Raw genomic sequence first — 27,053 nt, 5'->3', positions numbered from 1 at the left:
ATAGGGCCTTGTAGGGGTATTACTTTAAGTGTGAGAAATACCAGCAGGTCTTAATTGGGTAGTGATATAATTTGGTTCATCTAGTTGCCATCAAGGGAAATGGACTATACAGGGAAAGGAGGGAAAATGAAGCAACCAATAAGGAGGCTATCATAACAATCCAGGTGAAAGAAGAGTGGGCATTAGATCAGGAAGCAGTGGAAATGCACTGGATGGAGAAGTGGATGAATTCCCCATGTGTGCTGGAGGTAGAGCTGAAAGGACTTCTGATGGACTGGGTAGGATGGGAGAAAGAAGACAGAAAGAGAAGGGCTAAGAATTAGGCCTGAGCAGTGGGTCAATGGTGGGTGGCATCAGTTACTGAGGTGGGGAAGAGCAAATGTGGGGAAGAGAGTAGAGAACCAAGAGTTCTGTTTTGGTCTTTATACTTGACGTATTTATTAGGGTCCCGAATGGCAGTGCTGCAAAGCATGAGCACCTCAAAGGGTGTCCTTGCGCTGTGGCCTACAGTGGATTTGCCACATTCCTCATACTTTTAGGCTTTCAAGACAAGAGCTATTGTACTTTACTCCTTGAGGAAAGAAAAAAAAAAAGCATACTTTCCCAGGCTGTGCAGAAAAAGTGAAGGTACAAATGTCCCTGGTCTTAACATTCCTGGATAAACATCAAATATTTGAAAACAGCTGAGCTTAAGAAAAGAGTTTTGATTTTAATAACACAACCCAAACTGAAGATGGAAAAATGAAAGGTGGTAAGAAATCAAGAATATCATATTATGAGTGTAAATGAGAAGAAACAGCTGCAAACATTCATTAATGATCAGAACGTGGAATGTACAAATAAATGAATCTAGGAGAACTGGAAGTTGTCAAAAATGAAATGGAATGCATAAAGTTCAATATCCTAGGCATTACTGAGCTGAAATGGATTGGTATTGGCCATTCTGAATTGGACGATCATATGTCTACTATGCCAGGAATGACATACTGAAGTTGAATGGCATCATGTTCATTGTCAAAAAGAACATTTCAGTCTACGAAACACCACATAATAGGATGAACTTGGAGGACATTATGCTGAGTGAGTCCATCACAGAAGGACAGATATTGTATTAGTTCAATATTGTATTAGTATTGTAAAAAGCCAAGGAAAGGTTTATATATGGAATGAAACTTTCTTTGTTGGTTACAAGGGATAAGAGGGGAAGAGAGGGAATAATGTTAGATGGGTAGAGACAAGTATTGAGTTGGGTGAAGGTAAAGGCAATACACCAAATCAAGTGACCAACACAATAACACTAAGACACAGAGTGGTGCATAAGAGGTATAGACAACAAAGATAAACATTTTTACATATACAATACTGCATTATCAGTGACAACAAACATTAATCTAAATAAATGGGTGGACAGGCTGAGTGATCAGGTTATGTCTAGGCAAAAGGGAATATACCCATGACGGCACATAACAACAACAAATACATAAGGTTGGTAGATGATATTTCTGCACACATACCAATATATGCTGTAAGAATATCCTTATAAATAGTACTAATAAGGAACAAAGTCATGATAACTTAACACAGTCAACCACTCTGATGAAGCAAGTTGTTGAATCTGTGGGCTTGGGATCTTTGTCGTGGGGGACATCAAGCTGAATTTGCATAACATGCTACACTAAAACACTGTTCTACATCCTACTTCGGTGAGTAACAACTGGGGTTCTAAAAACTTGCAAGCAGCCATCTAAATGCAACAATTGGTCTCTCCTCCAGAGCAAAGAAGAGTGAAGAAAAGCAAAGACATGAAAATAATTAGTCCAAGGCACCAGTGAACCATGCAAACCTCAGCCTATATGACCATGCAACCAGAAGAACTAGATGGTGCCTGGCTACCACTGTCAACCACTTGGAAAAGGATCTGTGCAGGAAATCCTAGATAGAGTGGAAGAACAATGTGGAACAAAACTCAAATTCATAAAAAAGACCAGGTTTTCTGGTGTGATAGAGCCTGGTAAGACCCCTGAGACTATGGCCCCTAGATCCCCTTCCAGCCAAACAATAGACAGGCATATAGGGTGAACATTTACATCAGGTAGATACACTCTTTAGAACGATCAATCATGGGAGAACAGAAGGGTTGTATTTGCACAGGCAGACAGCTCAGGGGGCAGGAATGCATAGAAAGAAGGATAAAGGGAAGAGGTAACTACAGGGAGGAAGTGGGGAGAAAGCTGTTACACACTGATTACAGTCAATGCCACAAAACAAAATGTATATGAACTGCTGTATGGAAAATTAATTTGCTCTGTAAACTTTTATCCAAGTCACAATTAAAAAAAAAGAAAATTGTGCTCGCTTCAGCAGCATATATACTAAAATTGGAACGATGCAGAGAAGATTAGCATGGCCCCTGCACAAGGATGACATGCAAATTCGTGAAGCGTTCCATATTTTTGGGAACGCTGTTAGATAGATAGAGATAAATATTGATTTGGGTGAAGAGAAGGGCAATGTACCAAATGTGAGTGACCAATATGGCAGCACTGAGGATGAGAAAGACATAGAGAGGTACATAGGAAGTACAGACAACAAATATGAACCCTTTTGCATATACGTACTGAGTTGTCAGTGAAGGCAAACATTGGTATATGGACGGATAGATAGGTGGACAGGCTAAACAATTAGGTATGTCTAAATGGGGAGTGTATCCAAAATCATATATAGGGTTGGCAGACAATGGTCCTATAAGTTTATGTGAGTGATCAGAATTCCCAGGTGTATAGTAGAGCTGACAAGGGGCAAGGTTATGGTCATTACTTGGTCACAGCCAGCTACCCAGAGGGACCGAGTAGTTGATCCTGCGGGCTTGGGACCATAGTCGCAGGGGACATCAAGCTCAATTGGCATAACATACTATACAAAACACTGTTCCACCTTCTACTTTGGCGAGTAGTGACTGGGATCTTAAAAGCTAGCAAGCTACCATCTAGATGCAATGGTGGGTCTCTCCTCGTCAAGAAGAAAGAAGAAAACCAAAGCTAATGGAAACAATCAGTCCTACCGACTGGTACACCATCCGATATGCAACCCATACAACTATGAGACCAGAAGAACTAGATGGTGCCCAGCTACCACTGCCATCCGCTTGGAAGGGATGTAGGAGATCCTGCATAGAGAGGGAGAACAATGTGGAACAAAACTCAAATTCATAAAAAAGACCAGGTTTGCTGGTCCAATAGAGCCTGGTGGAACCACTGAGACTATGGCCCCTAGCTGCCCTTCAGGTCTGGAATTGAACCCACACCTGTGGTTTCCAGGCAAACAAAGTACAGGCATGTGAGTTAAACATTTACCTCAAGTAGACACACGCCCTGGAGAGAACAACCGTGGGAGAAGAAAGGGCTGCTTATGCACAGGGAGACAGCTCAGGTGGCAGGAGAGTATGGAGGGATGGACACTGGGAAGAGGTAACTACGGGGAGGAAGTGGGAGGTTAGCTGTTGCATTGTGGTAAACTGTGGTCAATGACATGCGACAAAGTATATGTGAACTGCTGTATGGAAAGTGAATTTGCTCTGTAAATCTTCACCCAAATCAAAGTAAAATTAAAAAAAAAAAAAATTCAGGATATATCCTGAAGTTCAATGCTGTTAGTGATAGGACAATATCCATAAGTCTACAAGGAAGACTAATATGATATGACTATTATTAAAATTTTTGCCCAAACCACTAAAGCCAAAGATGAAGAAATGAAAGACTTTTATCAACTTCTGCATCTGAAATTGACAAAACATGCAATCAAAATGCACTGACAAGTACTGGTGATTGTAATAGGAAAGTTGAAAGCAAAGAAGAAAGCATCTATATTGGAAAATATGGCCTTGGTGATAGAAATGATGCCAGAGAGTGTATGATAGAGTTTTGCAAGACCAATGACTTATTCATTGCAAACACCTTTTATTCAACAAATAAATGGCAAGTAGACACGTGGACCTCACCGGAAGGAATACACAGGAATCAAATTGACTACAACTGTGGAAAGAGATGATGAAGAAACTTAATTATCATTAGTCAGAACAAGACCAGGGGTCAACTGTGGAATAATCAATTGCTCACATGCTAGTTCAAGTTGAAGCTGAAGAAAATTAAAGTAAGTCCACAAAAGCTAAAATACGACCTGGATTATGTATCACATGAGTTTACAGGCAATCTCAAGATAGATCTGATGCACTGAACACCAATGACGGGAGACCAGATGAATTGTGGGATGACATCAAGAATATCATACATGAAGAAAACAAAAGGTCATTAAAAAGACAGGAAAGGATGAAAGGACCAAAATGGATGTCAGAGGAGACTCTGAAACTTACTCTTGAATGGAGAATAGCTAAAGTAAATGGAAGAAATTATGAAATAAAAGAACTGAACAGAAGATTTCAGAAGGCAGATCAAGAAGATAAAGTTAAGCATTATACTGAAACACGCAAAGACCTGGAGTTCGAAAACCAAGAGAGAAAAATACACTCAGCATTTCTCAAGCTGAAAGAACTGAAGAAAAAAGTCAAGTCTCAAGTTGTAATTTTGAGGGATTCTATGGGTAAAATATCGAATGATACAGTAAGCATCAAAAGAAGATGGAAGGAATACAGAGTCACTGTACCAAAAGAATTGGTCAACACTCAACCATTTCAAGAGGTAGCATATGATCAGGAACCAATGATATTGAAGGAAGAAGTCCAAGCTGCACTGAAGGCACTGGTGAAAAACAAGGCTCCTGGAAGTGACAGAACACCAGTGAGATGTCTCAACAAATGGACGCAGCACTGGAGGCACTCACTTGTTTATGCTATGAAATTTGGAAGACAGCTATACATGGCCAACTGACTGGAAAAGATCCATACTTGATCCAAACAAAGATGACCCAACAGAATGTGCAAATTACCAAACAATATCATTAATATCACATACAAGTAAAATTTTGCTGAAAATAGTTCAAAGTATAGCAGTACATGACAGGGAAATGCCAGAAAGTCAAGTTGGATTCAGAAGAGGACATGGAACAACAGACATCATTCCTGATGTCAGAAGGATCTTGGCTGAAAGCAAAGAATACCAGAAAGATGTTTACCTGTGTTTTATTGACTACGTGAAACACTCAACTGTGTGGATCATAACAAATTATGACTAACACTGAAGAATAGGAATTCCAGACCAATGACTTGTGCTCATGAGGAATCTACACAGAACAAGAGGCAGTTGTTGGAAAAGAACAATCTTGCTTCCTGAAACTAAGGATGACTTAAAGCACTTACTGATGAAGATCAAAGGCTATAGTTTTCGGTATGAATGACACTTCAATAAAGAAAACAATAATCCTTACAACTGGACCAATACACAACAATAAATGGAGAAAAGATCAAAGTTGACAGGGGTTTCATTTTACTTGAACCACAATCAACACCCACACAAGCAACAGTCAAGAAATCAGAAGACATACTGCACCGTGCAAATCTGCTGCAAAAGACCTCTTGAAAGTGTTAAAGAGCAAAGATTTCACCTTGAAGACTAAGATGTGCCTGACGCAAGCCATGGTATTTTCAATAGCCTCATATGCATGTGAAAGCTGGATAATGCATAGTAAGGAAGACTGCAGAAGAACTGATGAATTTGAATTGCGGTGCTGGCAAAGAATACTGAAAATAGCATGGACTGCCAGAAGAATGAACTAATCTATCTTGGAAGAAGTACAGCTGGAATGCTTCTTAGTACAGAGAATGGCCCAACTTCTCTGTCTCACCTACTTCGGTCTTGTTGTCAGAAGGGCCCAGTCTCTGGAGAATGGTATCATGCTTGGCAAAGTAGAGGGTCAGCAAAAAAGGGGAAGACTCTCAAGGAGATAGACCAACAGAGTGGCTGCAAGGATGGGCTCAAGTAAAGCAAAGATTTTGAGGATGGTGCAGGACTGGGCACTGTTTTTTTCTGTTGTAACAGGGTTGTTTATGAGAACAGGCTCAACAGCACCTAATAACAACAACAACACATACTATCATGTGTGCCATTCACAATAAAATAATTTTATTCCCACAATTTGGGGATACAAAATCACGTAAAAAAATTCAATGGGAAAACAACTTTCCATTTTAATTTTGATAACCTGGATTCTTTCAAATGCAATTTAAATTTTCTCCATGGCTCATACCTTGAATAGGTGTCTCTCCTAGCAAGTCCCCTCGCCTGGAGGCATTCAGCTGGTGCCTACTATGTGTCCCTGGATCATGCACTGCCTTTCCAGATGACTCTGATAATACCTGAAGTAAGTGAGAGTTTTCTGAAGTTGCAGCAACCATGGGTCGGAAATAATGCACTGGTCGATAGTCTCTTGGCAACTCAGGTGGTGGATAAATCTTTAAAAGAAAAAACAAAACAAAACAAAATACAGACAATATAGTATGCAGGAAGATTATTCTTGACTTAACCAAGAAAACATGTTCTCTTTGAGTGTCGTTAGTCCCACTCCTTCCCAGGTTAACGTTCAGTACTAGGAAAAGCCTATCCAGCTGGCATCCACTCTGTCTTTAGAAGGTCACTAGAACCACACTGTTCCAATGGTCAGACATTTTCAGTATCATGCCCATCTACTTCTACAGAGATTTCAATATGATAACAATAAAAATGATGACAGCTAATGCAATGCATGGCTCCCATGCAGAACTGGCTCACTATATGTCAGAAAATTTATAAAACATATGACAAGGCTTAGAAAAAAACTATAACTTCAGTTAAATTAGCTTTAAATCCAGAATTCTTTTTCTGGTTAGGTTTCAGTTCCAAATTGAAACTTCACACCCTATTTTTTTCTTTTTTTAATCTATTTATTTACTGCGATGCTGTTGTTGAGAATATATCCAGCAAAACATACACTAACACAACAGTTTCTACATACACCATTTAGTGACACTGATTACACTCTCTGAGTTGTGTAACCATCCTCATTCTCCTTTTCTAGGTTGTTTCTCCCCCACTAGCATAAACCCACTATTTGATCCCATATAGATAATTCTTGAAAGAGAATAATGCTCAAGGCAGACATTTTCTACTAATTGAGCTAATCTACTATTTGGTTTTAAGAAGACTTCAGGGGATATTTTTGATTTCAGGTTTAAGTATGATCTCAGGGTACTAGTGTCAGGGGTTCATCCAACCATCATGACTCCAGGAAATTTGGATTCCATGAGAGAATTTGAAATTCTGTGCTATATTTTTCCCATCTGATCAGAATTCTTCTATAGAATCTTTGATCACAATGTTCAGTAATGGTAGCCGGGCACCATCTAGTTCTTCTGGTCTCACAGCAAGGGAGGCAGTTGTTCATGGAGGCAATTAGCCACACATTCCATATTCTCTTCTTATTTCTGACTCTCCTTCTTCCTCTGTTGTTTCGGGTGAACAGACACTAACTGTTGTGCCTTAAGTGGCCCCCTGCAAGCTTTTAAGAGCGCAGGTACTACACAACAAACTAGGAGTAGAACAAAAGCACTAAACATGTTACTAAACCAATTAACTGATGTCCCATGAAACCGTGGCCCTAAACCTCCAAATCAAGAAACCAAATCCCATGAGGTTTTTGGTTGTATATAAGCAGCCTCAGCAGTTTTTCTGTCTTTCTTTCTTTTTATTATGATTATATCTATCACATAAGTTTTACCAATTCAACTCTTTAGAGGTACACAACTTATTGACAACAATTACCATAATCAACTGTGTAACCCAGCCTTAATCAATGTTATATTTCCATCATGGTCAACCACATCTTTCCCCCTTTCTCTCATCCCTGGTAACCACTAATAGACTTTATTCTCTATACATTTGCTTTCTCTTGTCCTTTTATGTAAGTAAGGTTATGCAATATTTGTCCTTTTGTGACTGACTTATTTCAGGACCAATTTTTGGATCTGAGATATTCTAAAAGCTGACTGAACTGAAACTGAAACTTATTTACGAAATTCAGATATGTTCAATACTGACAGGCATTAATGATGGCAGAACCGATAAAGTCAAGAAAATATTAGATATTTTTTAATTGTAAAAAGACCCTAATGAATGAATGCACTAAATGGTCTCCTCACTCTTGGTGTAACAAACACATATTTATGGACACTACTAGTTAAGCCACTAACTAGGATTTCAATCTTTCTGAAAGCTAGAGTGGAGTCAACTCAGCTCTGGAATCAGAGCCACAGTGAACCCTCTATGCTTGTGGTTCTCAAATAGGGCTACACGTGAACTCAGCTGGGGAGTTTTAGCAATACTGATGTTTCATGCTCCCCAAAAAGTCTGGTATAATTGTACTTTTCCAAGTCCCCCAGGTATTTGTTTGTACTGTACAGCCTGGGTTGAGAACTCAGCACTTAAGCAAGAAAGTCCATAAAACACTATTGTCATCATTGGGAAATCTGGTCAGCACAGCTGGGCCCTGCTTAGGCAGGGAGTGAAGAGGGGAGACACCCTCAGGTGAGATTCTGTACAATTCTTTTTGCTAAAAATAATTGTCTTTCATCTACTTAACTTTTTTCTTTTTAAATCTTGGCCTGATCACCTTTTCTCAACACCTGGACTCCCACATCAGCTAACAAACACTCTCATGTTACTGCCACACAAAACACCAGGAGGAGGAGCATGGCAGAAAGGGTGTGTGCACGTGATTCTTCTTTATATGCGCCATTAGAGTCAAAGCATTTCTCTCCCCATGCTAACTCATTACCTTTAGTGCCAGGGGCTGAGTTTTAACCATGTTTAGAAAACTTGCCTGTGAATTACTAGATGAGCCCTCCTCTGAATCATTCACACCCAAAGCTTTGTTCCAGGGAAGAGCCTCCTTAGGAACCCCCAGGACACTGTCTCCCATTATGGCACTCCAAGGCTTGCTAGTTGCTATGATGATGAACAGGTTTCAGCAGAGCTTCCAGAATAAAATGGACTAGGGAGAAAGCCCTGTTAATCTACTTCCCAAAATCAGTCAATAATAAAAACCTTATGGATCACAATGGTCTGGTCAGTAACCCATCACAGGGACGGCGCAGGACAAAGTAGCATTTCATTATGCTATGCATGGGGTTGCCATGAGTTGGGCCAACTCAAGAGCAGTTAACAGGAACAACCACCTCACTACAATGCATTTGCCTGTCTGGCACCCTCAAAGGATGGGAACTACGTGAGGGCTATGACATAGTCTTATTTATCCTTAAATCCTGAGAGTCAAGTGAGTACTTCTCAACCTCTTAAAAACTATGTTCCCTGTATTTTTTTTTAGGAATAAAAAACTATGCTCCCTTTTCATAAAGGCAAAAACTCACATTCTCCTTTAATGCTGCTTGCCATATCTGGTAATAATAGTAGCTTACTGTGTGCCTGACACTGTTCTACTTATTTGACATAAATTCACTCATTTAGTTCTCCAGCAACACTCTGAGGTAGGTACCATTATTATTCCCATTTTACAGATCAGAAAACTAAAACAAGTGAGGTCAATAACATGCCCACAGTGATCAGAAGTGAGTGGCAGACCTGGGCTAGAGACCCAGGCAGCCTGGCTCTAGTGCCACTGCTCTTAGGCATCAGGCTAAGCTGTCCACTGTCACAACACATTATGTGACACAACTAAACAAATTAAAGCCACTATAGTATCAAATATAATTTTGGGGGTTACACTGCCCACTAGGCTCCTGTCTTCTGGAGGCCTAGCCTTAGAGATACATAACAAATGTTGGTTGAATGAAAAACAAAAAGTTCATTAAAGTGGGGAATGATCTGAAAAAGGAATGCTAACAAGGCAAAAGGCCAGCACAACTCCTGAGCTACCTCACACCTACAACTGACTCCAGAGTATGTGGTAATGACACCTGTGCTGCGAGCAAGAGCTTAGATGACTATTAAAGGAAGAGGCCCTGCCTGGCGGGGCAGCTGCTTGGCCTAAGAGCAGATTTTCACATGAAGCTGTAACAAAATCTCACAAATACAAAATGATCTGGAATGGTATTCAGAGTACTCCATGAGACTTGACCCATGTACACCCGGCTTCTCTCCCTTCCACTCATTCTCTGCAAGAGGTTCAGGGAACCCTGCCCACACTGGCTAATGGTCAAGACCATGAGTTATTATGGTTTTTTTCAAGTTTTATACAATATGAGTTGCTGAATGGGAATCTAATTTGTTGTATAAACTTTCACCTAAAACATAAAAATATATTTTAAAAAATGTTTTATATTTTTCCTTAAATTACATTGCCCCTAGAGTTGTATCAGGAGCTCTGCTGACATAGTGGTTAAAGCATTCGGCTACTAACCAAAAGGTTGGTGGTTTGGACCCACCAGCTGCTCTGCTGGAGAAAGATGAGGCAGTCTGCCTTGGAAACCCTATGGGGTAGTTCTACTCTGTCCTACTGAGTCACCATAAGTTGGAATCGACTAACGGCAAGTGGATTGGGTTGGGTCTGGGTAGAATTATATCAATTTCATTCCCATGCCTATTTTTAGCATATTTCTTTTTTAATGAAAATAACAGCTCACTTGAATTTGGAATTTAAAAGATTAGTAATTTGGGTTTTGAATGTAATGTAGCTACTGATTGACATTTCTAATATAGACTATTTCCCTGGACAATTACTACTAAATAGGCTATTGTTTTCTGAAAATATGATTTACTTGTTTTTTAATTGTTAATATAATAAATAGACTATATAGCACCAAATATTTTAAACACTAAAACCATTAAAAAAATAATAATAAAGTTTTTCTTACTTTCTTATATGATAAGGATTTAGAAGCCAAGGAAAATCCATCCAAAATTTTGCCAATGTATCGAAGATCTTTCTCTGGTTCTACAAAACGATATAACTGATTAACTCCAGAGGCAAAGAAGATTAGAATAAGACAGAAGCCATTTGAAGTTTATCTCTAAGAACATAAATACTACATGTCACACATGATATCATTCAAAGATAGTACAGAAAGAAGGCATTTAAACGCTCACACCTCTATTGACTCAGTGACTGGTGGCCCAGCCCACACTACTCTCAGATGATTAGGCTGCCCAGGACTCAAGGGTATGGCCCTACAAAACAGGTACCTCCACAATGATTTTAGAAAACGTCCCTCAGACCTTAAGCTAAGGGTCACCAAAAAATATACTCAGTGCAGTAAAAGGCCTCAAGAAAAACAATGAAAAGGTCAAATATGGATAAAATAATAATCATAACTATGTGAGAATCATTTCTAAAAGTAGGTGGGAAAACCACTGGGAGACCACCTGTCAACTTCCTGAGTAATTATACAAATAAGACATGAAAAGCTAGGCTATCTTGTAATCTAATCTTAGTATAAATTAAAAGGTACTTTTATCTTTTTTCAAATGAATTCCAACAAGAGATAAAAATCATAGACTTAGGAAACTGAACAGCCAAGGCACTAGGACTTGAAGCCAAGGATTTCTGCTGGTCATAGAGTCAACCCAATGACAATGGCCCCTCAATTCTCAAGGATTTTCCACACACAGTAGTTATATCAAAAGTGTGTATGCACAAACTGCATTTTCTGTGGCAAAGAAGCCCCTTCTGCACATAACCATGAGTGCTTACACAAGGCAGGTGCTTAGCCCTGAGCCAGGCACTTCTGCCTGCCCTGCAGAGCAGGGCTGAGATTTTCAGCAGGTGATAACAATACCCCACCATGTAGTTATCTCTCCCACAAGATGATTCTTTGTGCTTCTGAACGTTCCTAAAAATCTATCATTCAGAATTAAATTTCATATTTTTGGTATTTTGTATTCTTTTAAAACCCAGAAATTTCTTTTCTATTAATTCTTCTTAAATTATAAAAAATAATGCAGTGTCTTGGTAAAAGAATCAAAAAATGCAAGTAAACAAAAGGAAGAAAATAAAAGCAGCCTAAGATCCCACCAAGTAGGCCAGGTGGCACAATGGTTAAGCATTTGACTACTAACCAAAAGGTCAATGGTTTGCACCCACCCAGTGGGCCTGTGGAAGAAAAGACCTGGCAATCTGCTCCCATTAAGATTACAGCCTAGGAAACCCTATGGAGCATTACTACCCTGTCACAGAGGATCATTAAGAGTCAGAATTGACGTGATGGCAAGTAACAGTAACAAGATCCCACCATCCAGGGTAACCCCCAGTAATACTCAGATACATACCCTTCCCACTGCCTTGTATAAAACGCTTGGTTCTCTTTGTGATGATGACAGAGACTTCTCATTTACACAGTGCTTGCTGTGTGCCAGGCACGTTCTAAGCCCTTCACATACATGAAAATCTCTATGAAATAGGTATGTCACCGTCATTCCCACTTTTCAGACAAGAACATTGAGGCACAGAGAGGTAAACAAACTTGGGCAAAGTCACAGCTAATAAATGGGGAAAGCCAAACCCAGGCAGTTGTCGCCAGGGTTTGTGTTCATAATCGTTAAGTTAAACATTCTCTAAATACTGTTTTTCACCTGCTTTTTTCTTGTCTAGAAATGTAAAATAAACATTATTCTTGGGGGTGATGCTTACATTTATATCTTCTTCGGTAATCCTTTGATTATTTCAGCAGGTATATTATAGATGTATCTTACAAGAGTTAGGCAAACTTTTATCTAACTACAGTTACAAAATGTCTGAATAGGTTATTTTCTATCGTGTCTTACCTCCTGTACTGAATTTAGGTTGTTATTACCATAATCACAAGAATAGGAACTGCCATTCATTCAGTCTTTGTGGCCACTCACAACCCAAGCAGATTTTTATCCTCACTTTATAAATGAAGACTGTGATGCCTAGAGAGGTTTCGAGCCTTGCCCAAGGTCACATGGCTGGACAGTGAAGAGTCTGGATCTAAATCCAGATTTAAATGACTCAAATCAGATGCTACTAAGACCTACTCTACACCATCTCCTCCCTGTACTTTTTCTGAAAAGAAAAACCGAATCCTGTTTAGAACCACAGAATCTGAACCCATTAACTGTGGCTTGAAATTCAGGTTGTGTAAGATCTCCATCCCTATCGCAAACAAGAGCACACTAGAGGTCAGGGACTCAAGTTAGGAGACAGGCTGGGCATTTAGCTCCACCTTGCTGCAGGCTCTCAGTATACCTGCTACCTGGTTCCCAAGCCTGGCCTTCTGTTCCACTGCTTCAGTTTCCCTACTCTGGCCACCAGTCCAAGCTCTGACTGCTTCCCTATAACCCCCTGCCAACTGTGACTGCAACATGAGTACCTGTCTATATACTGATTGCTTTCTAATCCCAGGCCTATGCCTTCTCCCTACCTTGGCCCCCTCTCAACAGGTGCCTTTGGCCTTGGCCTGGTCTAAATCCTGCATCTGTCTTACTTCCAGCACTAGGTCTCTTTTCCTCTCACTTGTTTCTCACATCACATCTCTGACCAGCAACCACCTACTCTGTGAAGTCTGACACTCCAGCGTCAATCCTATAATCCTTTCTTTCTGATATTGTAACATTTGGTTCTACCATTGGTTGTGGGTCTATGGAGTTACCTTTCTGACTTTTATACTGCTTGGGTGCTGTCCAGCCATAAAGCCCATCTCCAGGCTCCTCGTCTTTTAAAACGGTGTCATATTTGGCTAGAGTTTCTGTGGCGTATATATCATCATCTTCCTCTTCCAGGGCACCTACACCAAAAGCCTTCAAAAAAACAAGGTTTCAAAGTGAGCAATTACAGGTTCCAAGCATGCCACATGCCACAATGAAAAGACCACCTAAGCACTTTAAGGAAACCAATGGGAGAAGTCAAAGAGAATCCCAGAATAACACACACTCAAGTGTCTTAGAAAATAATGACTAGAAGCAAACGCCAGCCTCCAGCATTGGGCTGTCCTCTAACTCCAGCAGCAGCCACATTGTTCTAACACAAAGAACAAGAATGAAGGACACACCCAAGCAGAAGCGAGTGCAGGGGCAGAAGTGGGACCTCCAAAAGGAGAAAGGGAGAAATGTTCCTGCACCAAGCAACACTGCCTGGGCCAGTGCTGCAGCAAAGACCAGAAGGCCACCTGATCTTCTGTGGGGAATGACCTCCAACAAGTTCAGCTTTTATGAAAAGGATTGGGAAAAAAAAAAAAACCCACATAGAAAAGAAAAAGTAATAAGGAAATAACAAAGCAACCATTTTCTAAATGCATTTTAAGAGAAAACTTTTGAATTGATTTGAGAGGATGTATTATTCAATAAAAGCTCTCCATCTCTCCAAAGGTAAAAAGCAAGTTTCCTGAGTGAAAACTAAACCCGTGTACACAGCTTGGGGCTTGCAGCACTAGGAAATAGTCTCTAAGAGGTAGGAAAATTTAGACCTAAGCTCAGGCAGATTTCAATTTGACTATTAACTAAATCAAAGGAGTAAACATGGTTTTCTGCTCAACCCCAGAAGTACGTAGGAAAGTGGTTCTCACTCCTGGGACCAAACAAACTCCACCACGACTACTCAGTGACAGGGTCTCAGGAGCAAGTTATTAAAATCAAAAGGATGTATGCTTTACATATCTTCAGAAAAGATCCTAAGGAAAATGTAACTATTTCAAAGCCTTCATTTATTCAATGAAAAATGTGGGCATACTATGGGGCACATATAATAAGCAAAGTATACTCATTTTTCAATGGTTTCACATTTATAAAACAGAAACGTTTTTACCTGGCCTGTAATTCCCAACTTTCTTCCTTTATTTAGTCCAACATCTCCAAGAAGATTGCTGGCCCTCTCAGATCCTGGGCTGAAAAGATTAAAATGTTCTCCCGAAGTTCCAAACAGTGCTTGGCTGGGATCCAGGCCCTTGTAAGCCAGCCCATGTACATTATCTTTAGGTGTAAAATCCACAGGTGTGACATCTTTGGGTGCAAAGGTCACATTTTCAGGCAGGTAGTCATCATCTTCATCCTGTTTCCAATGTTTAAAGTCGAATTAAAGTGAGTCACTCTGTGGCCCAAAGTAAACCTGTCAAATACTATTTGAAAATGCAGTGATTAATTACAAATATAAGAATTAGCAAATCTTTATTTATGCTATTACAAATGACTTAATCAAATCCCTGAACAAATGATGCTAACACAACTCCATTTTAAGAATCTGAACACTCATGGTATCTATGGTGCTAGCATGTTGCTGAACACATTACCTGATTAAAAACCAAAACCAAACTCACTGTCATCAAGTTGATTCCAACCCACAGCAACCCACACTGAGTTTCCAAGGCTATAAATCTTTATGGAAGCTGACTGCCTCATCCTTCTTCTGCAAAGCAGCTGTGGTTTTGGACCACTGACCTTTTGGATAGCAGTAAAAGGCCTTAACCACTACACCACCAAGGCCCTTTCATTACCTGACTAGAATATGGGTATTTCATTGTAATGGGATTTTGACTGGTTTTTTTTTGTGTGTGTGTGTTTTGTTTTAAATTATTTCTGACCCAAAAACTTCATGCTCATAAAGTAACAAATGCTACTGAACCAAATGGAAAGTCAGTTATCTGATATCATACCTCAGATCCTTCAGAGGCTCCAGGGGGTAAAGCACAGCCATAGATTTTTATGGCAGGATCTATAAAAGATACGTCAAATGCACTAGTCATAAGTGACTGGAAATATAAAAGCCCAGCTCACTGACATCTTCAGATGTACATGGCTGCCATGTGACTTCACTGAGCTTATAAAAGGTGCTACAGCATTCAGGTCAGAGGATGATCACTCCAGAATTGTTTGCCATCAGCCCATTCTCCACCCACATGCTGGCAATAATATGCTCAGTGAGTAACCTCTACTGCCCCAGCCCTTTCAAGAAACGATTGCTGCCCTCAAAGAGTTCACAGTCTGACTAAGAAGAGTAAGGGCAAGAGTACACAGAAAACAATGATACTGAACAGTATCAGAGATACTATTTTTCTCTACCAATATAGCAAAAATTAAAAGAAAAAAGTATTGATGAAGATGGGAAACAGGAACTTTTTACACTTCTGGCGGGAATATAAACTACTTTGATTATTCAGGAAAGCTATTACGTATTATACATAAAATGCCTTGAAAAACAGGCACACCTCCTCACCTAGCAATTTTATTTCTAGAAACATGTAGCCATTAAAAAGTACGCTGTAGAAGTAATGACAGTCTATATACATACCAGGTTTTTGTCGGCGTGGTCTTCTCTTCACTCGGGGACCAACTCCTTGTCCTTCCTTCCAACCCATTTTTCTCAGCAATTCAAAACCAATAGATAATCTAGGACAGCAAGCATTAAGCATGAACTTCTTCTAATAACATTAGAGAATAGTACAAGATAACCAGCTTTTGCGTTCCTGGACACCTAAACTGGAGAAGTCAGTCAGATAGCCTCTCTTCTGAGCATTTGGATTGAGCACATAAAGACTCTGGACAGTTTTTCTTAAGCATGTAGCCTGGAATACCAGGAAGGTCTGAGGCTGCCACATCAGGCCACATGCCATGGTACAAAATAAGGAGGTTTGCAGAAAAAAATCAGGAAGAATGAGGCAGATAGGTTAGAATTCACAAGGTCTGTGAGAGAGGGGGCAAGACGACAGCCACCCCACTTCCTAACAGCACTCCAGCTTCTGCGAGCGCCAGTAGCATGGTCAGCAGAGGGATCTCTTCAGTTCCATGCAACAAGGCGCTACCCTTTTGCCCATGTCCCCTAATCCACTAAGCTGGTCGAAAAAGTTTTCTCTTCTAAGATAATCATGCAAAGAGGTAATGCCAAGAATAGAAAAGTCAGAGTTAAATTATTCTCACTTTGCTGGTGCTATGAAGTCATCAAGCAGAGTAGCTCCAGGAATAGGGGCGGTAGCAGCTGCCAACTGCCTGGCCTTCTCTCGTATTCTGTCTTTGGTTTTGGAAGTAAAATCATCTGTGGTAACAATTGCTTTAGGTGCGATCCCAAATTCACTAAGATCCTTAAAAAACATTCAAACAGAATTATGTACATTTCTATTGCAAACATAATTAAGCATGACACATGGGAGCTCTGGTAGCATAGTGCCTAAGGCACTTGACTGCTATCCAGAGGCCTGGCGGTTCAAACCCACCAGCCACTCCTCGGAAGGAAGGTTGGGCAATCGTACTTCCGTAGTGATACTGCCTCGGAAACCCAAGGAGGGGTCGCTGTGAGTAGGGGCCGACTCGACGGCAAATAACAACAACAACAACATCATATAGTTTTATTTATTTTTAAAAAGAATTTCAATGGAATACTATGCAACACTAGAGAATAATGTAAAATCTGTGAAACACTGTGTAACATGGAGAGGACACTGTGCTAAGTGAAATAAGTCAATCACAGAAGGACAAATATTGTCTTAGTTCACTATTGTAAAAAGTCGAGGAAAAGGTTTAAAATAAATAAATAGAGTCTAATAGAGACTGGTGAAATCCCTGAGACTACGGCCTCTAGTCACCCTTCGGGCCTGGAATCGAAATCACTCCTGTGGCTTCCAGCCAACTAATGTTGTTGTTGTTATGTGCCATCGAGTCGGACCCAACTCAGAGCGACCCCTCCTTGGGTTTCTGAGGCGGTATCACTACGGAAGTAGATTGCCCAACCTTCCTTCTGAGGAATGGTTGGTGGGTTTGAACCTCTAGCCTTCTAGTTAACAGTCAGGTGCCTTAGGCACTATGCTACCAGAGCTCCCAGCCAAATAATAGATAGGCATATAAGGTGAACATCTATACTATGTAGGCACACTCCTTAGCACAATCAACTGTGTGAGATCAGAAGGGCAATATTTGCTCAGGGAGATAGATCAGAGGGCAGGAATGCATAGCAAAGAAGGACACAGGGAAAAGGTAATCACAGAGAGGAAGTGAGAAGAGAGCTGTCATATTATGGGGATTGCAATAAATGTCATCAAACAAAATGTGCACGGACTGTTGTAATGGAAAATCAATTTGCTGTGTAAACTTTCGCCCAAATCACAATTTTTTTTAAAAAAAGCTGAAACTACAAAATTTAGTTAGGCATCAAGAGAGGAGTGGCTGACTTTACCCATTGACTTTCGAACAGCATCTTCACATAAGCTAAGGTCAGTGGCCAAGGGCAGGGCATGATGGTGGCTGCTCAGTGGGGCCACAAGAGGCACTATTACCAACCTGGGAGAAACAGGAAGTAAGGGCCAAGTTCTTCTTGACAACTGGTCAAAGATCAGTGTGAAGGAAGCAAATTTTAGATTCACAACCAGCAAACATTTGTAAGGATTTGTGTGACAAGCTTTGAGTTAAGTGCTTTTGTGTTTACTGGAGCACATACTGCTGGCTATCTCTCCAACAGCCATTCTCCTTCTTTCTGCACAGAGCATTGACGCTGTCCAGGCACCTGCTTTCCTCTGTGCTGACACAAGCTTCAGGACTGAGTGGACCACCCCAGTGTCAGTGCACAGGCAGAGGGAGGAAGCGTTCCTGTCTTATCTAAGCCAGTCATTTTGACCCTATTTCCCTCGCCAGGGACTCCTTTAGGAATGGGCATGTGAAACAATTTGCCCAAGTAGATGTGAGGGAAAGTATACTGTAGGACTTCTGTGAAAGATTTCTCTACTCACAAGAAAATACACCAAGAAAAAAGTCCTCCTTCCACTGAGTATTATCCTGGATGTGCCACCCAGCACTACTACAACCAGGACAGCTAGTTGAGGACAAGCTGACAGACAGAGGATGACTGACAGGAGAGGACCTGGGGCCTCACATTGACATGTAGACTTCCTGCTACATGAGATATGTTTCTTTATAGGTTTGTTTCCTTACCCTAGCCAAATAAGAAGGGGGCCTACCCTTTTCTCTTACTTGAAAGCCCAAAGCATACTGATATTTTTTTTTCCCAATCTTCACCACATATGAATCCATGACTAGGTATTAAGGTAATAAGTTTAATTTTAAAACAAAATTACAGGTTGGTAGTAACTCTTTAGAAACCGTTACAACCCCTCATTTTCCCTGAAGAAGTTGATGGTCAGTGTTTCCCTTGACAACGTGCCCCAGACAGCTGCATGTGGTTTCCTTTCACTCTTTCTCTAGTCTAGTCATTTATTCACTATTTCTCAAGCTGAAGAGTTACTGTAGAAGGCTCCAGACTCAGAACCATAGATACCACACATCTAGAACAATCTGAGGACTTTTCAAGTAATATTTCCCTACATGATTTCTCCTTACTTTGAAATTGGCCCAGCATAAAATGCTACTCCAATGTGAAAATTCATTTATGTACAGGACACTGTTATCCAAATATGTAAGAGATAACACCTTACAAACAAAGAGGAAATCACACATAGGACTTTCTGCGGCGAGTGAAAGTGTCACTACAATGAACTACACACATCTCACTGGCTAACTGGCAATTAAAGTGCTGTACACCCACCTCTTCATCCATAAAATCTTCAGGACCAAGAACAGATTTGTCGGCTCTGTTTTGTCGTGAAGATACAAAGGTAGTTGGTGTCCATCCTGAAAGAAAAGAATTTAGAACTTTACAATCCTTGCTAGTATTTTGGTTTATAATGAGGTAATTACATAACATGTACAGACTTGATACCCCCAATAACTACAAACTCTGTAGCTACTTCCCAGGGCTACTTCTATATAGCATCTTGTTCCTACTAACTGTTACCTGAGTCACTCAGCTCATCTTCTAATCATAACTGAGATATATAAAGCCGACTTCTTCCAGTTAAAAAAAATATTTCTATGTATGGCAGTTAAGTTGTGTGTCAACCCGGCTGGGCCTAGTTATGAGTGGCTGAGTAGATGGATGTAGTTATTCCCCACGATGAGACTGGTAATCGACTCCATGGTGGAATCTACTGGAGCAGCTGAGTAGCTGCCTTAAGGATGTGATCTGCTTCCAGTATTATAAGAAGCACTGAGAAAGGTCTCTGAGCTGTTTGGCACCCTTGGACCCTGCATGTACCTAAGTCTTCACTCAGCAGCCTGACATGTTGTCTGCCAATCCTGGGATTGTTTCTGGACTTGAACCAGTGGCCTGCCATGTTGTCTGCTCTGCTAGGGACTGTGCCATTTTCCTTGTCGACCTTGGGTTTGTCAGCCTCAGCAGCCAGCAGCTGCCTGAGTTAAGAGATGCCTCTAGCTCCAGTGGGCCAGGAACAAGAGGCAGAGCTGAAGCCCAAGGTCGAGGCCGTAGAGCCTGGCACTCTGAACTCAGACTTCTAGCCTCCTAAACTGTAAAAGAAGAAACTCCTGTTTGTTAAAAAGCCATCTACACCTGTGGTATTTTTTGTGAGAGCAACACAAGAGGTAACCAAAACACTATGTTAAACCATCAGAAAGCACAGTACTTTAAGCAATATGGAGTTTATTATACTGCATAATGTGAAAATTTTAATTTACTTGGTGCAGGTTGAGAGCACGTCCTAAGCAGTGGTGCTGTGGTCCCCAGTGTTAGTAGAGCAGCACTCGTGGTTCCACCTACAGCTCTCTCTACCCACACGTTGGCTCCTCAACTGCTCTGATCCTCAGCAGACTCGGCTCCAAAAGAGCTGTGACACAGGCCCCCCGCGTCATGTGGGGACCGAGAGACAGTCAATGTTTAACTGAATAAATCTGCATGAGTACTTTGTACACAGCAAGACATGATGAAATGGAAGTCATTATTAACATGTAATCATCTGATTAGAGTGCGTCTGTTTTAAAGAAAGAAGAAGAAAACTCTTTCACCTTCAAGTTGTAATCAATGAACAATCAAAAAGTTACCTCTGGAAACATTCCAAACATTCAAAGAACACCCAAGACTACAGCGTATACACCACGAGGTTTAAAGAAGTTTAAAGAAGGGAAAGGGTGAATCTTCTGATATTTCAATCATTTGCTTTAGCAATTTAATGGCTATAAATAGGAAAGTCATACCTTCTTTTGAGCCAACTGTATTGAAATATCCCGCAGAGAAACCTCCACTGAAGGCTCCATGAAATCGTTTATACCTTCCTTTTTCATCTCTGACAGTCTGATCCTGAAGCGGAATTGGTTTCTTTGGTCTTTCACCTAAAAAGAATGTTCGCGAATGGGAAAGAAGGAAGGGGAAAGTGGGTTAGTGACAAACATTTAGTGGGTTAGGAAGCATTTAGGGAAAATATTGTTTCCTAACCATAAATTTTCACTTTTTCTAACTTCAACTATAACCATTTTAACTAAGTTGCTAATCCTATACTTTAGTAGCATACATGCTTTAAAAAATAATATATTTTATCAAGCTTCTTTATAGTTCCAAGATGAATGTAAGCATTCCTTAATGATACTAAAAATGTGTTTTGGCAAAACTGGCCTGCTTTTTTCCCAGAATTCCATTATGAAAACCAAATTATTGTGAAAGGTATCAAAGAGATAGAGTTCAAATCTCCCAGGAATAAAGAAGGCAAGATGCCGGGATCGCACATGACCCACAGAGGTCTGGGACAGGAGGAATACTTATATATCTGTTGTAGAACTAGACAGCATTTCCTGACTCCAGAATTCTTCCTTTGGTAGTGGCCCATAATCCCCAGGTTTTAAAAGTGCTTTATTTCTGACAATCTCTTGATTCCATAGTTACTGTTCTTTAAACTTATTCCTTTTCCTATTTTGTTAAAAAGGGCTCTGTTGCTACATTACACAGGCAAAAGGAATTTAATACATTTCAGCCTAGTCTAAAAATTCCTTAGGTTTAAAGTTTCAGGTACTATAATACAAATTACTGCCTAATTTTATCAACGCCAATTCAAGATTCTGAATTTATTTAAAGGAAAAAGTGATCATAAAGTTATTTTCAAAGCTTCACTACATAAAGTAAGTTATATAATAATTAATGTTTGGCTAACATACTACACAAAAATAAGTTTCTACATCCTGCTTTGGTGAGTATCAATGGGGCCTTAAAAATTTGCAAGTGGCCATCTAAGATGCAACAATTGGTCTGTTTTAACCCAGAACAAAGAAGAATGAAGAAAATCAAAGACACATGGAAAAAATTAGTCCAAGGGACTAGTGGACCATGCACACTTCAGCCTACATGACCCTGAGACCAGAAGAACTAGATGATGCCCAGCTACTACTACCAACCACTCAGAAAGGGATCAAAATAGGAAATCCTGGACAGAATAAGAGAAAATTGTGGAACAAAACTGAAAATCATTTAAAAAAAAAAGAAAAAAGAAAAAAAAAAAAAAAAAGACCAGGCTTACTAGTCTGATACAGACTAGTGAAACCTCCAAGACCATGGCCCCTAGTCACCCTTGGGAGCTGGAACTGAACTCATTCTCATGGCTTCCAGCCAAACAATAAACAGGCCTACAAGGTGAACAATTACTGCAGGTAGGAACACTCTTTAGAACAATCAGCCATGGAGATCAGAAGGGCAGCATTTGCTCAGAGGACAGGAATGCTGCTAATCTTCTGATTAGTAGTCAAACACCTTAGGCTCTGTGCCATCAGAGCTCCGGAGGAAAGAAGGACACAGGGAAAAGGTAACCACAGAGAGGAAGTAAAAAGAGAGCTATTATACTGTGGGAATTGCACTAAGTGAATATCACAAAACAAAATGTGTAAGAACTGTTGAATGGAAAACGAATTTGCTCTGTAAACTTTCACCCAAATCACAATTTAAATAATAATAATAAATTACTTTTTAAAAAATTGTTAATACATAAGGGTTGAGAGTCACAGTGCCCTAGATTTCAAAGCCAACTGCAAGACTTAGGTCAACTTAAACTTGCTACACATCGGTTTCTTCATCTGTAAAATGTGGATGACAGTGACAGTAGTAGCTATTATTATGCAAGTTAATAAGATAATGCCTGTAAGGTGCTTAGAAGAACAGGACACACAATAAAAAAGTGCTAGCTACTATTGCTATTATTACTACTACTAGGTACAGTACATGAGATACTAAAGTCCATATGTAATAGTTACTTCAATAATTAAGCTAGTTCATACTTCTAGAAACTAGAACAAAAAGTGAAGGAACTTCAAGCCCCATAGTCCTAAATTCTAACCCATAGCACGGAAGTCTTTAGGTCATTCCTGGAATATAACCCCAGCAGGGTAATCAAGAGCCCAGGTTCTGAAGACCAAGAGATCTGAGTTTAAAATCCCCCCGCCCTAACTGTCTCGGAAACCCAAGGAGGGGTCGCTATGAGTCGGGTCTGACTTGACGGCACATAACAACAACAACAACAACCCTAACTGCTAGCTTTGTGACCCTAAGGAAGTTATTTAATCACCAAACCTCAGTCGCCACAACTGTAAAATTATGGTAATAAGAGTCTACCTTGTACAGTGGTGAGGAGGATTAACTATCGGGTGCAGAGAGCTAACACCTGGCATAGTGAAGGCCAGTATATATATAGTAGCTCAATTTCATTTCACTCTAGTGAAGTGAACTACAACTTTGGTCCCACTATCCAAGATTTTCACTATTTCTTAGGAATGCAGTACACACACTCCATACACACACTCCATTATGGCATGTGCACCCGGCACGATTCCTGGTTTAGGCCCCGTGTCTTGTCCTCAGCTCTAATGACAGCTAGGGCAGGATAATTCTTTGTGTTGAGAGGCCTGTACTGTGCACTGAGATGCTTAGCAGCATCCCTAGCCTCTACCCACTTGATGCCAGCAGTATCCCCACGCCAACTGTGGATGACTGTCACAAACAAAAATGTCTCCAGACATTGCCAAATGTCTCCTGGGTGACAAAATCACCCTGGCTTAAGAACCACTGGACTAAGGTGAGAGAGGGTAGGGCCTGTCAGTGCTAGGCATTGTTCTTATTCTGTTCTTGAAGTGCCTCTGATCTGAAGGGGAGATAAGATCTGCAGACAAGTAAGTGGGACCTGTGGTGGCAGGTGATGAAAGCCAAGCAGTGCAGCCAACGAGGTCCCACAGGGTTTCTGAGGGGGAGGCCCACCTCTAAGCATAAGACAAGGGAAACTCCAGGGAGGATGTGGCATTTTAGCCAGGTCCTATAATACTCCCCTCCTTTCACATACACTATCTCATTTACCACACTGTTACAGATAAGGACACCCTGATTAAGCAACTGGCCTGAGGTCTCCAGCTAATAAGCACAGAGCTGAAGCCAGGTCTCAGCTCTGTCTGCCTCCAAGTCAGGGATGCCACCCATACTGTCCTTCACTCATTTCCCAATGTAAAGTTTACTGAGGGCCTTGCCAGGGAAACAGCCCTGTTTCATACTGTGGGTGTAGAAAACTAAGCACAATCTCACCACCCCTAATCTCAGGCTACTCAGAGCTCAGCAAAGGAGACTGCTGTGTGTACCAGAACTCTTTTGCCAATGTGCAAGGACATCAGTGATGAGCTGAACTCTGATAGCTGCAGACTGAGATGTAATTCCCAACAGAGGCATTAACTTCCATGAGTAAACAAAAAGAGGAATCAAAAAGCAACATTAGGTACACCGAGAAAGTAGTCCAGTCTGACTGGAGAACAGGGAAGGAGTGGAAGACAGAAGCAGAAATGCAGAGGCCTTGAACATCGTGCTGCAGGGTCATCGTATGTTCTGTGGGTGGTGGAAACCATTGACAATTTTAAGTAGAGAGTAAGAGCATTGAGGAGAAAGAAAATGGTTCTAAAATTAAGAGTTGGGGATAGGGAGTCTTCCAGACACAAGTGAAAACCTCTAAGGAAAGAGGAGGTAAGTACTGGAGGCCCCATTCTTCTAGGTCAGAGGGCCCATGTGTCTAGAAAGTTCTAGGCTCCCTGGTTTTTTGTTTCGTTTTTTACTGTTTTTCATTATTAATATGCTTATGATTATCATTTTTTAAACTGTGATAAAATATATGCAACAAAACATTTGCAAATTCAACAATATTAAAATGTACTTATCAGTGATACTGACTATGTTCATCATGTTGGGCAACCATCACCACTAACCCTTTGCAAATTATTCCACCTCATGAACTGACATGCAAACAAACAAACAAAAAACCCAAAATCATTACAGTGTAGTCAATTCTGACTCACGGCAATCCTATGAGCCCTGGTGGCACAGTGGTTAAAGAACATGACTGCTAACTAAAAGGTTGGAGGTTTGAACTTTTGGCTATTGTGAATAGTGCTAAAACAAACATTAATGTGTAATTTCTGTTTGTGTTCCTGCTTTCCACTCTTTTTGATATATAAATACATACATGCATACATACATATCTATACATATATACAAACATATACATATGTAAACATCTACCTACTTAGGATTGGGATTGCTGGGTCGTATGGTAGTTCTATGTTCAACTTCTTGAGGAACTGCCAAACTGTTTTCCATAGCAGCTACATCATTTCCCTGGTTAATTCTTACCCAGAAAAACTTTCTGTCAGAGCCAGCAGCATTAATTAAGGCATAGAATTCATTCTCTACCAATGTTTGTCTAACCTATCAACAAACTTCAAAGCAAGGAGTAAAAGTGATTATTGGTCGAGTATGTTACGTTGCGATATGTAGTCAGAATGCATTTAAACCTCAAAGTGCTTGGAAAACAGTAAACTAATTCTCAAAAACTGAGAAGTTAAAGGATGTTTTTAGATCATAAAAAGAAATCACAAATCAAATATCCATTCCTTCCACTTCAACAGTATGGTTAGGCCATTTGGCTTCACTTCGGCTTTTGCGTACCATAAAAAGAGGAAAAATTAGAAAAACATAAGTCAAATCATCATTGGATGACTTATTATAACCATCACTTTATAAGAGAACTGTGAAACCAAAATGTAGAAAGGATATGAACCGCTGTCTGACACTGCTGTAATAACTTCCATCTGTGCATGTTGCACCAAGTCTTTTCCCTGCATACCTAAACTTTAACGAGTTCTCAAGTAACTCTATTCTTCCTTCTAAAGCATCACCTGTCAGCCCGTGCAGGTTGTTTCCTATCTACATTACATACTTTAGCACTTGTAAACTTGTACTTTTGTTCTCAACTAAATTTGAAACTTCTCAAATAAAAGGTCTTTATCAAAAAATAAAAATAAAAAAGATCTTCATCAACAAATTCTTTGAGATCACAGGGTAATGTGCTTGCCTGTAAAGCTAATGTAATCTTGCGCTGTATCAAAGAAAAACAGGGTAAACGAGGGGCATACCAGTGATGTCCTGCTCTGGTCCCATACTGTGGAAAAGGGTTCTGACAAATCAGGGCACCCTCAGGAGAGTGAGGGGACTTTAAACTGAGTTTCTTATGGAACTGAGAATACTGAGTGTTGGACAGAGATATCTAAGAAAAAATGCAAGACAGTTTTCAAACACATAAAATACAACCAGGATGTGCATCAAAGGCTTTTCTCAATAAAGCAAAAAGACAGCCTATAGATTGGGAGAAAATCTGGAAAAGCCATATATTTGATAAGGGCTTAATATCCAGAACATATAAATAACTCCTATAAGTGAACAACAAAAAGACAAACAACCCAATCAAAAAATGGGCAAAATAACTAAATAGATATTTCACCAAGGAGGGTGCATAAACAGCCAACAAGCACATGAAAAAAACACTCAAAATCATTAGTCACTGTTACTGTTGTTAGTGGCTGTCAAGTCAATTTTGACTCACATGTTCAGAGTAAAACTACTCCATAGGGTTCTCAAGGCTGTGACCTTTCAGAAGCAGATCACCAAGTCTGTCTTCCAAGATGCCTCTGGGTAAGTTCAAACCACCAACCTTTCAGCCAGTAGTTAAGTGTTTAACCATTTGTGCCACCCAGAGACTTCCCCCCTCCATTAGTCATTAGAGAGATGCAGATCAAAACCACAGGGAAATACCATTTCACCTCTCCCCACTAAAATGACTAGGATCAAAAAAAGGAAATGACAAGTATCAGGAGAATGTCAAAAAACTGGAACTCAATTTTTTAAAGAGACAGCGCTCTCGCAGATTCCTGTGGTGGTAGGACCTAAGAATTAACCTAAAAATCACCCAGCTAGCCAGGGACTGCACGGGCTGTGCAAGGTGGCTGGGGAACAAACGGAGAAAGTGAAGAGAAAGGTGGTCTGAG

The 27,053-nt window shown here is 40.3% G+C and overlaps 1 protein-coding gene and 1 non-coding gene across 2 annotated transcripts in view; one reads left to right on the top strand and one right to left on the bottom strand.

Moving 5' to 3' along the window:
• The window catches only part of GPATCH1 (G-patch domain containing 1), a 73,257-nt gene that overhangs the window by 38,870 nt on the left and 7,334 nt on the right, over positions 1-27,053 (bottom strand). The window contains exons 2-10 of the mRNA XM_007954340.1: positions 20,919-21,053; positions 19,417-19,502; positions 16,806-16,966; positions 16,180-16,277; positions 15,545-15,603; positions 14,701-14,943; positions 13,550-13,697; positions 10,796-10,875; positions 6,199-6,403 (exon numbers count right to left, since the gene is read on the bottom strand). Coding sequence (XP_007952531.1) covers positions 6,199-6,403; positions 10,796-10,875; positions 13,550-13,697; positions 14,701-14,943; positions 15,545-15,603; positions 16,180-16,277; positions 16,806-16,966; positions 19,417-19,502; positions 20,919-21,053 — 1,215 coding nt within the window. The remainder of the gene's footprint in view (positions 1-6,198; positions 6,404-10,795; positions 10,876-13,549; positions 13,698-14,700; positions 14,944-15,544; positions 15,604-16,179; positions 16,278-16,805; positions 16,967-19,416; positions 19,503-20,918; positions 21,054-27,053) is intronic.
• On the top strand, positions 2,349-2,455 carry LOC122151442. Its single transcript, XR_006164156.1, has one exon. It is a non-coding gene; the product is annotated as a U6 spliceosomal RNA (small nuclear RNA).

Source organism: Orycteropus afer, unplaced genomic scaffold, assembly GCF_000298275.1.
Source record: "Orycteropus afer afer isolate SDZICR_OR568_19922 unplaced genomic scaffold, OryAfe1.0 scaffold00459, whole genome shotgun sequence".
NCBI lineage: Eukaryota > Metazoa > Chordata > Mammalia > Tubulidentata > Orycteropodidae > Orycteropus > Orycteropus afer.
This window is presented reverse-complemented; position numbering and strand designations above follow the sequence as displayed.